This window comes from Ictidomys tridecemlineatus, chromosome 3 (genome assembly GCF_052094955.1).
Source record: "Ictidomys tridecemlineatus isolate mIctTri1 chromosome 3, mIctTri1.hap1, whole genome shotgun sequence".
Classification (NCBI taxonomy): Eukaryota; Metazoa; Chordata; class Mammalia; order Rodentia; family Sciuridae; genus Ictidomys; species Ictidomys tridecemlineatus.
Genome location: NC_135479.1, coordinates 43565799 through 43579566, shown reverse-complemented (window position 1 = coordinate 43579566; position 13768 = coordinate 43565799). Strand labels below are relative to the sequence as shown.

At 35.4% G+C, this 13768-nt stretch overlaps 1 protein-coding gene across 2 annotated transcripts in view; it reads left to right on the top strand.

Moving 5' to 3' along the window:
• Nucleotides 1-13768, top strand: part of Blmh (bleomycin hydrolase) — a 46697-nt gene that overhangs the window by 15213 nt on the left and 17716 nt on the right. For both annotated transcript variants that reach the window (XM_005327867.4, XM_078042600.1), the window contains 5 exons: nucleotides 4522-4677; nucleotides 5496-5654; nucleotides 5771-5838; nucleotides 7061-7178; nucleotides 12312-12381. In XM_005327867.4, coding sequence (XP_005327924.1) covers nucleotides 4522-4677; nucleotides 5496-5654; nucleotides 5771-5838; nucleotides 7061-7178; nucleotides 12312-12381 — 571 coding nt within the window. The remainder of the gene's footprint in view (nucleotides 1-4521; nucleotides 4678-5495; nucleotides 5655-5770; nucleotides 5839-7060; nucleotides 7179-12311; nucleotides 12382-13768) is intronic.

Sequence of the window (13768 nt, the reverse complement as noted above, 5' to 3'; positions counted from 1 at the left end):
TTAATTTTTTAAAAAATTCAAAATCAGTAAGACCACATTTATAAGTTATATAAATAGATTGGGGAGTTGGGGGGGAAAACAGTCAGTTCCCAGTTGTCACCATGCCATATATCTCTCTGCCTTCAGTATTTTAGCATTTTGGAAAGTTCATATTCCCTTAGTCTGCCCACTTTACTCTGTTTTAAATACCTTTTTATTAGGTTGGGACTGACATTTTTGATCTAAAATCACAAGTCATACATTCAGTAAATATTTCACATGTGCCTGACACCATTCTAGGCATTGGGGATTCAATACTGAACAAAACATTAAAATCCCCACCTTTGTGTAATTTACTTCCTAGTAGAGAGAGACAAAATATATAGGAAGTATAATATGCTTATATACTTTCATAAGTGTTATGGAAAAAAAAAAAAACAAAGTAAAGAGCTGGACGCTGAGGCACACACTTGTAATCCCAGCACTTGGGAGGCTAAAGCAGGAGGATCACAAATTCGAGGGTAGACTTGGTAATTTAGCAAGGCCCTGACTCAAAATTTAAAAAAGAAAGGGGAGCTGAGGATGTACCTCTGTGGTAAAGCATCACTTTACCAAAAAATAAAATTAAAAATAAAGGAGAGGAAGATCAAAAGTATTCTGAGATTATGGTAGTTCTGTTATTTTATTCAATTCTCTATATTGACTTGTGTTCAATAGCCAATATCTTTTGTTTTGTCCCGAATGCCAAGTGCATTTTGTGAGAAGCAGATGACATTCCTGTGTTGCCCACTAGAGAGCAGACTTGTATATCTAAAGCGCACTGATGGTTTGTACCATTGAGAATAAGCAATGTTATTTCAGAACAGCAGTTTCTTTTCAAGAAAATGTAGTGCCAGGACCTTGGAGATTATACTTTAGGAAATTTTTAATCAGAGTTTAGTTAACTAACTAAATAAGTGAGTCTGTGGGTTCAATCTCTAAAAAAAGAGTATTGTTATTTGATTCCTTCCAACGTGTTACAAACTGATTTAAATATGAATGTTTGGATAATTTACAGTTGTGGTAAACAAATAATATAAAACAAAGCCACATATTTCAAGTTACAGAGTTTTACCAGAATCTAAGAGGAAGGAATGTCACTCTTATCCTCACGTATATCTTAAATGTATATTTGATAAAATTCAGATTTATAAAGCATATGCAGTAGGGCTAAATGTTGTTTTGCAAAAGGATTCACCATAAAATTCATTAAATAGCAGAAACAAAATGTGAATTCCTCTAATGCTTTTTTTTCTTTTTTCTTTTTTTTTATTAATGGTGCTAGAGCTAGAACCCAGGGCCTTATGTACACTAGGCAAGCACTGTACCTCTGAGCTGCTTCCCCAGCCCCTCTGATGCTTTTTTTGAGAGAAGAAGGGGGTAACTTAATACTTTTTACCTAAAGCAGGGAGTCAAATGCACAATAAGATACTATGAAAACTATATAGAAAACATTCATATCTATCTTTAAAGTATATTTAAAAGTAAACAGATAGATATTCACTTAGTTCTCTTAATCGTCATTGGGCCTGGCCTTAGATTCCTCCTTGTTTGGGTCAGGTCCTTGATTTACCATCCTTGGATAACTGAGAATTTATCAAAATGGTTTCATGAACATATATATACATATGTATGTGAAAATAATTAATAGTTGAAAATACTATTAGTAGTATATAGTATTAGTCTGTAAAACCTTCCTACTCTAAATATATTCTAACTATACACCTTCATTGTCACTGACCATAGTTACCAGAGTCAATGTCTTTCTCATAATAGCAGATTCCTAAAGTTCCCATTTGTAGCTTTGGTGCTAAGCAAATACAAAATGACTCTCTGGCCCAAGAGTAACTCAGTCACAGATGCTTATGTGCTGCCTTGCCTCTTTCTTTCTGTATTAGAAACCAATCTGACAGTACAACATTAAAAGAGGTGATTTGTGGACCAGCTGTTCAGGCTTATAAAGCACATAGTAAATGCTAATAAAGGTTCTGTCTTAGAAAATAGAAGATGAAAGGCAAGCATAACATCTTTTCTAAGTTAGTAAACATTTAGAATCACAGCCATAAAGAACAAATTGCTGGGCTGGAGTTGTGGCTCAGTGGCAGAGCGCTTGCCTTGCACATGTGAGGTACTGGGTTCAATCTTCAGCACCACATAAAAATGAATAAACAAAATAAAGATATTGTGTTCATGTATAACTAAAAAAAAGAACAAATTGTTGCACTAGGGGGCTGGGGATGTGGCTCAAGTGGTAGTATGCTCATCTGGCATGCATAAGGCACTGGGTTCTATCCTCAGCACCACATAAAGATATTGTGTCCACCTAAAACTAAAAAATTAAAAAATTGCTGCTCTGGGGTTATGGCTCAGTGGTAGAGTGCTTGCCTGGCATGTGTGAGGCCTTGGGTTTGATCCTCAGCCCCACATAAAAATTAAAAAAGAAAAAAAAAAGGTATTGTGTCCAACTACAACTAAAAAATAAAAAAGAACAAATTGCTAGCCAGGTGCTATAGTATACACCTGTAATCCCAGCAACTCAAAAGGCTGAGGCAGGAGGCTCTCCAAGTTCGAGGCTAGTCTCAACAACTAAGCAAGACCCTGTCTTAAAATAAAAAATAAGCGGACTGAGCATATAGATTAGTGTTAAAGTTTCCCTGGGATTAATCCTCAGTACCAACAAAACATATTGCTTAAACCCACAGCAACGTTGAGTGAATATCACAGATATGTCAGCCAACCAATTGAAGCCAGACACCAAAGAGACTATATGCTCTGTGATTCATGTATACAAAGTTAAAGAATATGTAAAACTGATCCATGGTTAGCTAGGCATAGTGGTGCCTGTAATCTCAGCTGCTATTTGCCCATCCTGGGGAACTTAGTGAGACCCTGTTAAAAAAAAAAAAAAAAAAAAAAAGCTGGAGATATAGAGTATACCTATGTTCAATTTCCAGTACTGAGGGAAAACCTGATCCATGGTTATAGAAATCAAAATGGGGTTTTGGGGAAGGTTGTGGATTATTTACTGCAAAGGAACCAAGAAGCCCTTTCCTATCTGTTCCATATATTGATTTGAATGATGGTTATAGGGTATATATGTACATTAAAGTTGAATTGAGGGCTGGGGTTGTAGCTCGGTGGTAGAGCACTTGCCTAGCATGTGTGAGGCACTGGGTTCGATCCTCAGCACCACATAAAAATAAATAAAATGTCTAACAACAACTAAAAAAATTTTTTTTAATCAAATTGAGCTGTACACTTAAGATTAGTGCACTTTACATAATTACTAAATATACATTGAAGGAAAAATGTAAGAAATTAAGTCATGGAGTTTGGATTTGTGGGAGACAATGGAGAAGTATTATGGGAGTTTTCAATAGGGAAGTGACTTGTAGCAAGTGATGCTTCTAAAATTATTTACCATTATATGTAGAGAATGAACCAGACCTGCTGGGTTTTGTTTTGTTTTGTTTTGTTTTTAGTTGGACCCAATACCTTTATTTTATTTTATTTTTTTAATGTGGTGCTGAGGATCGAACCCAGAGCCTCACATAATAGGGCCTTGTCCATGATATGTGAGCACTCTACTGCTGAACCACAACCCCAGCCCCCAGATTTGCTTATTTCATCCAGGTCATATACATAGCACTGTGCTAGATGCTAAAAGGAACATACAATATCCATGATGGGTCCTTATTCTTAAGAAGTTTATATTCTTTTATAGGAGATAAGTTGTATGAAGCCCAGAAAATTATAGTAAGTGGTAAATTTATGTAATTTTTTTTTTTTTGAAACAGCATTGAAATCCAACCTAAAGTTCAAATCTTAATTCTGCCATTTATTGGCTTTGTAACTTCAGGAAAGTTATTTATGTCCCTGAACCTTAGTTTTCTTATCTGTAAAATGGGGATAATATTTATTACCTTGGTTGAAAGATGAAACATCATCATACTACTACTTTTTTTGGGGTAGCAGGGATTGAACCCAGAGGTGCTTAACTACTGAGTCATATCCCCAAAATTTTAGTTTTTGTTTTTTGTTTGAGACAGGGTCTTGTTAAGTTTCTTAGGGCAAAAAAGTCACAATCAGAGGAAAGCCTCAATGCATAAAGAGAAGGAAATCCATTATAAATTATTTTGTCACTTAAATTAATCAGTAGAAGAACTACTGAGATCCTATTGGGTATCAGTGGTGGGCAGTTTCTTAGCTAAGGAAGTTTAATTTACAGGGCAAGTACTAAGCTCTAAATATTAACATTTTAAAATTACATTGTTCAGGGTGTTTATTTGAGAACTTACATGTTGGCTGATATCAAATCCAGAACATCAACTTAACAAATTTTGGAGCAGTATTAGATTTCTGGGAAATTTCTGACTTGAATTTAGCCAATTTCTCATGTTTTCCAGGCTAGAGAAAAATGAAAAGGTTAAAAAGTTCTTCCTCTTAGGTTAAAAAAACACTTCCTCATAGCCATTGCTCATTCATTCTCCATCCCTCTTCCAGATATTCCGTGTGGTGTGCATCTGTTTGGGTAATCCACCAGAGACATTCACCTGGGAGTATCGAGACAAAGATAAAAATTATCACAAGATTGGCCCCATAACACCCTTGGAGTTTTACAGAGAACATGTCAAGCCGCTCTTCAATATGGAAGATAAGGTTGGATGCTGGCACTAGCAGCCACTGACTATTTACTTTCAAATGTCTATTGACTATAAAGAAAGCTTATAAGATTCTCGAGTAAACATGCATGGTCATCAAACTAGATACTAAATAAACTTTTTATTTCCCTTCCTCTGAAGAATTATATGTGCCTAATAAAATCGGTCATGCTACAGTCTCTCACCTTTCCCTCGTGTTCATCTTCAAAGACTTTTTTGACTGTAGTTCACCAGTTTAACTCTCACGTGCTCCCCTGATTTGGGCTGGGAGTCTTTCTCAGAGGCAAAGACAAAAGGAAAGTGTATTGGATGTTTCTTATAGATTTAGAGCATCTCCATACTGCAAGCCACTATGGGAACTTCCTTGTTGGAGGAGCAATTGTCCCTTCCTGTCTTCTTGATCTCCCTAGTAACATGACTTAACAGAACCTCCTTGCTTTTTTGCCTTCTTTGCCTTTTTCCAAGAAAATAACATTGCTGAGTATTGAGCCTGCCTTATAACTAGAAAGCAGGGACCTTAGAGTGATGGACTCCAGTGCATATGGTTTTTCAAAATTAGTTTTGGGGCAGTAATTGCCAATAGGAAAAACTAGGAGATGCAGCTCCCAAATGTGTCCCTCACACTCATTAGAATATATAAGGACTTTTCTCACATGTATCTTACCATTCTTTTGTTTCTCTTCTACAGTGTGACTGTAGTACTTATTCTTATAAGTAGAGGTGATGAACTTGATGCACACGAGTCAAAAGAAGAGATTTATGTTGCTTAACATTCTTGGTTTTGTGCTCTAATCAACGTGTTCTTGATCTCAAAAGATATGTTTCGTGAATGACCCACGGCCCCAGCACAAGTACAACAAACTCTACACGGTAGACTACTTAAGCAATATGGTTGGAGGGAGAAAAACTCTATATAACAACCAGCCTATTGACTTCTTGAAAAAGATGGTTGCTGCTTCCATCAAAGATGGAGAGGTTGGTATTGTATTTTTTGTCTTCCACATTGGAGTTAAAATGCCTTCTTTTACTACTTTGGTATAAGAGGAAAATAGGATCTATGTAGACTTATTTTCTTCCTCTTTTATTTCTAGGCTGTGTGGTTTGGCTGTGATGTTGGAAAACACTTCAATGGCAAGCTGGGCCTCAGTGACATGAATGTGTGAGTGCAGGAAATTTAAAATAGAAAGTTATTTGTGGGTTGTTGCTTTTGGAGTCATTCTTGTTACAAAATGACTCTGCTGAGGTTATCCAAAGATTAAGGTTACTCTAAGGGTAGGTCTCTTTCTTTGCATCATGTACATTTGAGGTCTTATAGCAGAAACTTCATACACTTAACTGGACTATCCCAGGAAATCAAGATCATATTTTAGCAGAAACCACTGGTCTTTCTAAAAAGTTATTTCATGTAAGAAAGACTTTTGAGAAAAAGTGAACAATTGATTACTGTGTATATCTGCTCAGTGCACTTGGGAATGTAATGAGCTCTTGGGTGCTAATTGTACCTTTTTAAACTGCTTTTCTTATTTTGATGCTTTGTGTATTTTGTCTTTTTGACAAGTAGGAGTAATTCATGTACATACCTTAGAGTATTTCTTCTGTCCTTTATGACATTGAAGGCTCATTTGCAGACTAACTCATACAAGATTCCTTGACTGCTAAAATATACCATTTTAGAGTTATTACTTACAAGTAATTGTTACAAGGAAGTTGAGTAAATATCTTGAGGGTTAACAAGAGAAAAGAAATTACTTAAAGAGAAAATTAATGAGGTTTTGTTTTGTTTTGTTTTAGTTTTGAAAACGGTCTCTAATATATTTGGCATTGTTTATTTAAATTTCACAGTCAACAGTTGTTTAAATGAATTCATAAACTGGGTGGTTCTATGAGCCCAAAAGAGAACACTTTTTTAAGAAGTTTCTTCAAAAGTTTTTTTACTTTAAAAAAATTTTTTTTCTTGCCAAAATGACAATACAAACTGATCTTGTTAACATTTGATATAGGGAATTTATCTTTTTTTTTTTTTTTGGTAGTTTTTAGTTGTCAGTGGACCTTTATTTTATTTATTTATATGTGGTGCTGAGACTCTAACCCAGTGTCTCAAACATGCTAGGCAAGCGCTCTACCTCGGAGTCACAATCCCAGCACCAGGAATTTATCTTTAGTTATTGCATATTTTTCTTCATACTCTTGTGATGCATTAAGAAGAGAATCCTTTTGAGAGACTAAATTTTGCATATGCCATACTTTCTGTGAAAAACTACAACTTGATAATCCTATATTTGTTTGGAGCTGTTGAGCCTCTTTGGTTTCTATTTCATTCCTTTTATAGTTGGAAGCCATCATTGTAGTACCTTTATTTTATACTATTATTCTTTTTACAGCTATGACCATGAGTTAGTGTTTGGCGTCTCCTTGAAGAACATGAATAAAGCCGAGAGATTGGCTTTTGGTGAGTCACTTATGACCCACGCCATGGCCTTCACTGCTTTCTCAGAGAAGGTAGGACCCTCAGCATGCCCACTGCAGTGTTTGCACAGATGGAGCCACATTCTTCTGCAGACTGCTTATCCAGCAGAGCTTCATTCATGGTGTATATGATTTCTGTTAAAAGTTAGCTTCCAAGTAAGACATTGTACCTGTGTCACTTGGGGTTTGTAATAAAAATAGGAACTTTCCATGAGAGCAGAATTTGGGTCAGTAGCGAGTAAGAAAGTAACTGCTTTTCTGTAACTTTGAAAGGTCTTGGTGTGAAGAAAGGTCATCAGAGGAACTTAGGAGAAGATAACTGATCTTTTTATAAGGATTTATTTTTATAAATTATTTATTTATATGCAGTACTGAGACTAACCCAGTGCCTCACTGAATATCCCCTGAATGTTTTCATATCTTCCTTGCATTTGTTAGTCAGTTTTTCTTGTGGTAAGATGTTAATAATAATAATTTGTGGATTCCATGCATATTATTGGATTTATGCAGATCTTGAGGAAATTGGAGTTCAAATTTCAAATAAAGTAGTTCAAATTTGTTATGAAATATTTTGAATAGTAATATTACTATTTCTAGGATACAGTGTTGGAAAAAAACAACCAAAATTTTATCTTTCACAAATAAGCTCCTTACTTTCAGGCTATAGAATCAATATTTTACTCCTATACCCAGGGACTGTTTGTTTAATCTTTGAGTTATTTTAATTCTTCTAGCCTACCTAGAGTTCTGATTTATTTTGTGTAATCTGTAGGCAAAATTGTGAGTGGGATGGAGTTTTCTCTCTGTAACTTCCTCCCACCTCTTCCAGTTATTTCACTTAACGGTATCCTGCTGACTTCATAGAATGTAGATCCTTGACTCTCTCCCATTTAAAAGCTGATCTTAAGGAAATCTTAATTATATTTGTACAAAATAGGGCTTTAACTATTAGAATTCTGAGATAGTCTCAGTTTTACATGAGATTACACATAGTATGACCTATAAAGTATCCTGAACTAATTAGGCAAATCCTGTGCTGATATTTCCTAATTGTCCTATAGTTTTCATAAATAAATATAAGGGCTGGCGTTGTGGCTCAGTGGTAGAGTGCTCACCTAGCATGTATGAGGCACTGGGTTTGATCCTCAGCACCAAACAAATGTAAAATAAAAATATTGAAAATAAATAAATAAATATGAAAGTTGAGATCTTAATATACCATGGAGCTGTTCTCTTCATCATTACATTCTTTTCAGCTCTGGTTAGTGATATTCTCATACCACGAAACAGAAAAATGTGGGGAGCATAATTGGTATTATCTTTGTAGATCATGAAAAATCATTTCAGAAGAACAGAAGGTGATTTGAAAATCTTATTACCCCAACTTCATAAAATTCTCACATTTTAATAATAAACAAAATAAAAAGTACAAATTATTGAACCCAGGGATACTTTACCACTGAGGTATACCTTTTTATTTTACATTACTTTGGGGGAGGAGGATAGTGGGCATTGAACCCAGGGGTACTTAACCACTAAGTCACGTCCCTGGCCCTTTTTATTTTTTATTTTGAGACAGGGTCTCCCTGAGTTGCTTAAGGTCTTACTGAATTGCTGGGGCTGACTTTGAACTTGGGATCCTCCTGCCTCAGCTTCCAAAGTTACTGGAATGTGCCACTCAGGCATTTTTATTAATTAATTAATTTATTTATTTTTTAATTTACTTTTGGTACCAGGGATTGAACCCAAGGGTGCTGAACCACTGAGCCACATCTCCAACACTTTTTTTTTTTTTTTTTTTTTTTTTTTTTTTTATTTATTTTTTTTATTGTTGGTCATTCAAAACCTTACACAGTTCTTAATACATCATATTTCACAGTTTGATTCAAGCGGGTTATGAACTCCCAACTTTACCCCGTATACAGATTGCTGTATCACATCAGTTACCCTTCCATTGATTCACATATTGCCTTTCTAGTGTCTGATGTATTCTGCTGTCAGTCCTATTTTCTACTATCCCCCCTCCCCTCCCCTCCCCTCCCCTTTTCTCTCTACCCCTTCTACTGTAAATCATTTCTTCCATTTGTAACACTTTTTTATATTCTTTTTTTTAAGTGTTTTTGGTGGTCACATTTTATTATTATAGTAATTATTATTATTAGTTGTAGACGGATGCAATACCTTTATTTATTTATTTATTTATTTGTTTGTTTTTATTTGGTGCTAAGGATCAGACCCAGTGCTTCACACATGCTAGTGCTCTACCACTGAGCTACAATCCCAACCCCCTTTTATATATTCTTATTTAGAGATAGGATCTCACTGAGTTGCTTAGGACCTCCCTAAGTTGCTGAGGCCCTAATTATGGCTTTGAACTCACAATCCTCCTGCCTCAAGCCTCCCAAGCCACTGGAATTACAGGCATGTGCTATTACACCTGTGCCTGGCTTTATTTTTTATTTTGAGACAAAATCTTGCTAAGTTGCTTAGAGCCTCCCTGAGTTGCAGAGACTGCCCTCCAACTTGAAGACCTTTTGCCTCATCTTCCTAAATTGCTGGAATTACAGGGGTGCACCACTAGAAGAAGGTCTTTTACTAGCTTTTCCCCATTTTATTCCAACTTTTTGGGTTTTGTTTGTTATTTTTGTTTTTTGAGGTGATGTCTCACTGTGTTACCCAGGCTGATCTCAAACCTTGGATTCAACTCGTGGGCTTAAGCAATCCTCCTGCCTTAGCCTCCCAAGTGCTTGGCCTAAAGGCATGTGTCATGATGCCAAGCAAAAGGGATTTTAAAAAAGGGTGCCGTTTTGGCATTAGAAGCAAACAGTGGGAGGAATTTTTCATGAATTAATTATTATAGATAATTTTTTCATATTTATGTTCAAATCTGCTGTATTATAAAATTCAGTGGATTTGTAATTAAACTTTAAAAAGTCCCTTAAGTTAAAATTTTACATTATATAGGGGGCTGATTTTTAAAAAGACACAGAGGGGCTGGGGGTGTGTCTCAGAGGTAGACACTCTCCTAGCATGCATGAGGCACTATGTTCAATCCTCAGCACTTTATTTTAAAAATAAAATAAAGATATTGTGTCCACCTATAACTAAAAAATAAATATTTTTTAAAAAGGCAAAGAAACCTGTTGTAATTTCCAAGATAATTTCAATTTTCTGTATTTTCTATCCCTGTTATTTATATTTTTATTCAGAAATAAAAATCATTAATACTCCACATCATTTTCTTTGAAATTTCTGTTATTTGGTATGGTTCATACTAGTAGTATAAAGTAGAATTTATATGATAACTGAAATTTTATATTGCAATATTTCTTGTCCCCCCATTAAGAGTTTTGACCATTAAAACTAATTTGAAATACATTTTAATAGCAGGCATGGTGGTGCATGCCTATAATCCCAGCAACTTTGCCGACTGAGGCAGGAGGATCATAAGTTTAAGGCCAGCCTCAGCAATTTAGTTGGGGGCTAAGCAACTTGGCGAGACCTTGACTCAAAATAAAAAATAAAAAGGGCTAGGGATGTAAATCAGTGGTAAAGTGCACTTGGTTTCAATCCCTGGTGCAACAACAAAAGTAATACAGTAATGCACTTATCTCGTGCATAACAATAGCTTTACTTCTGCGATATTCTTTCTTGGTTTCTAATTTCATAGAATCCCTATGTAGGAGGTGCAGGTATTATCATTCTTAATTTGCAGATCCAAAGAACAACTTAATCTAGGTCATATAAAAATTCATTGGCTAAGTAAAGAATAATAAACATTTTCAGACTTATGATAACAAATAAATGACTTTAGGTGATATAGATTTTTTTAAAATATTTTTTTTAGTTGTAGTTGGACACAATACCTTTATTTTATTTATTTTTATGTGGTACTGAGGATTGAACCCAGCGTCTTGCATGTACTGGCGAGCACTCTACTGCTGAGCCACAACTCCAGCCCCTAGATGAGATAGATTTTGATGGTGATATTTAAAAGGAAAGTGAAGATGGACTACAATGAGTAAAATTAAAAGCCAAAACAGACATTTAGTATACCAGCCTCAGAATGTATAGTTTAATGCTGTTAGTGTACTGATAAGAGTGTGTGAAACTTGTGGGTTTCTTTGTTGGCTGAATCTGAGACTGAAAATAATGAAATCTAAGAAAATTGCTAAGAGTAGAGAGTTCAGGTCAGCAAAGCCAAAGGAAACCAAATTCCAGGTAGATAAGACTCATCATGCAGTGATATGCAAGTGGGAGTTGACAGAAGAAATCATTAGGAGGTAATGCAAGGCTCAGCACTCTTATTGTGCTATGAAGATTTAAGTTGTTTTGACATTAGCAAATGTCCTGGGTAAACGTGACAGAGAAAAGTCTTTTCCCAAATGGAGCCTTCCTTTTGTCCTTTTCTCTGTCATTATAATAAAAGCTATAAATATAAGTTATCATGATGAGTATCACTGTCCCTTTAAGAAGATGAAAATTGAGCTTATTTTATTAATAAAGATAGAAGAGGGTTAACAGTAGAACCACCTGGGTTTTGTTTATGAAAATGATTTTTTTATTTCTGCCTTGCCATTCAATCTCTGTTATATTAAATTCAATATATGTATAACTGAATCAGTAAAAGAACACACTTAAGAGAGTATCATTACTTGGTTTCTCTAAATAGAAAATCAGGTACTATGATGAGAGTATGTTTATTTTGTTTTTTTAAAAACTCTGAACAAGTCTTAGAATTTTTTCTAAAATAAATGCAATGGGATGCCTTTTCAGGGAATTCTGATTGATTAAAAGCAAGAGTCCTTGGCTTCAAATGGTGTTCATTGCTTATAGTATTTTAATAAAAGTAATTTTTATTTTCCTAGCCAAGCAGCATTTTTACATTTATTTTGTGTATAGAATAGAATGTAAATGAGAAGATAGTATTTATTGCCTTATTAGTTTTATTGTATTTTTATTCCAAGAGATTAAAACTCTACTCTATTGGAGTATCCTTTTAGTGATAGTACAAGAAATGTGGCTCTGATCATGTACATTATAGCTGTATAGAGCAGGCTGTTTTATTCTGAGTGGCCACAAAAGAGCTAAAATTGCATGACGCTCCCCATCCCTAGGAAGGGAAATCTAGTTTCAGATTTTATACTGTCATCTGCTTTTTTACAGGATGATCAGGATGGTGTATTCGTGAAATGGAGAGTGGAAAATTCATGGGGTGAAGACCATGGCCACAAAGGTGAGCGTAATATTGAAATACTAACTTCCTGTGATTGAGGTCTGCTCTACTCCACCTATCTGGGTGTAAAGCTACTGTAGTATAGTGGATTTTTTGGTAATTACTCCCATTTGCTAAACTATTCTACAGAAAAATAAGAGGATCTGGTTTGCCCCAAGGTTCCTATGACCAAGATGGCATGCTGAACTCCCAGGTTGACTCTGAGACCAGTCTGTAATAGCATTTGTTCCAGACATGCTGACTGTGCTAGACTGCTTTGTAACAGAATCTCCTTGGCTGATGAGGAGGCTGAGTGCCCTTTGCTAGGATGCTGGCCATATGGCATTTGTTGCATTTTCATATACTGCACCAGCACTTCAGGAAGAAGCCTTCAAGTGGGAGAATGGGATTATCAGGAAACTTTCTTCAGGCATTTTTTAGGACTCCTTGAAACTTGTAAAGCATAAAGAAGAGAAAACACTTCAGCTACCATATGCAACTTTTTAAAAAAATATGTATTATTTTTTTATGGGCACAATATCTTTATTTATTTATATGATACTGAGGAGGATCGAACCCAGTGCCTCATACATGCAAGGTAGGTGTTCTACCACTGAGCTACAGCCCCAGCCCCAGTCTGCAACTTTTTGATATTGAGAAATCAAAACTGTGGTAGAAGTCATAAATAAAGTATAATAACTAAGCTAAACAAAAAAGGTAATGTATGAGTTGTAGAAAATTTTAAAATATAAATAATAAAAAAAAAATCTTGCCAGGCATGGTAGTGTGCATGTGTATAATCTCAGCCACTTAGGAGACTGAGGCAGGAGGATCATAAATTTGAGGCCAACTGCTGCAACTTAGTAATATCATATCCGTCTCAAAAAAAATAGAAGTGGAAATGTAGCTCATTGATAAAATGGCACTGGATTTAATCCCTAGTACCATGGGGAAAAAAAATTTTTGGTTTACAGTCTGGCCACTCAGAGATCACTATTGACTAACAGTTTAGGGCATCTACTTTTAAAGATTGTTTTCTAATAGATAAAAGCTTTTTAAAGGAGGTTTTATGCTTTAGTGTTTAGGGTTTCAAACCCGAAGTGGTGGCTACAGTAGTGTATGCACTTGAGCTATTTACTGATGGTGTTTTATAGCCAGCTCTTTCCCAGAGTCCATATTTCTTATTCTTAGTCGATGGATTCTAGCTGGGAAAGCCACATTAACCACGGTTTACTAGACTAATTAGAAGATTGGGAGGAAATGGGTAGGGAAACCTGAGAAGTGAGATACACAGACACTTGGAAGCAAACTCCAGCATGTATCTTACCCAAGAGAAATCAGCCAGACATTTTCTTTAAAATAAAAGAAAAATTAAAAAAAAAAAATAGAGATCTTAACTCCGCTTTGC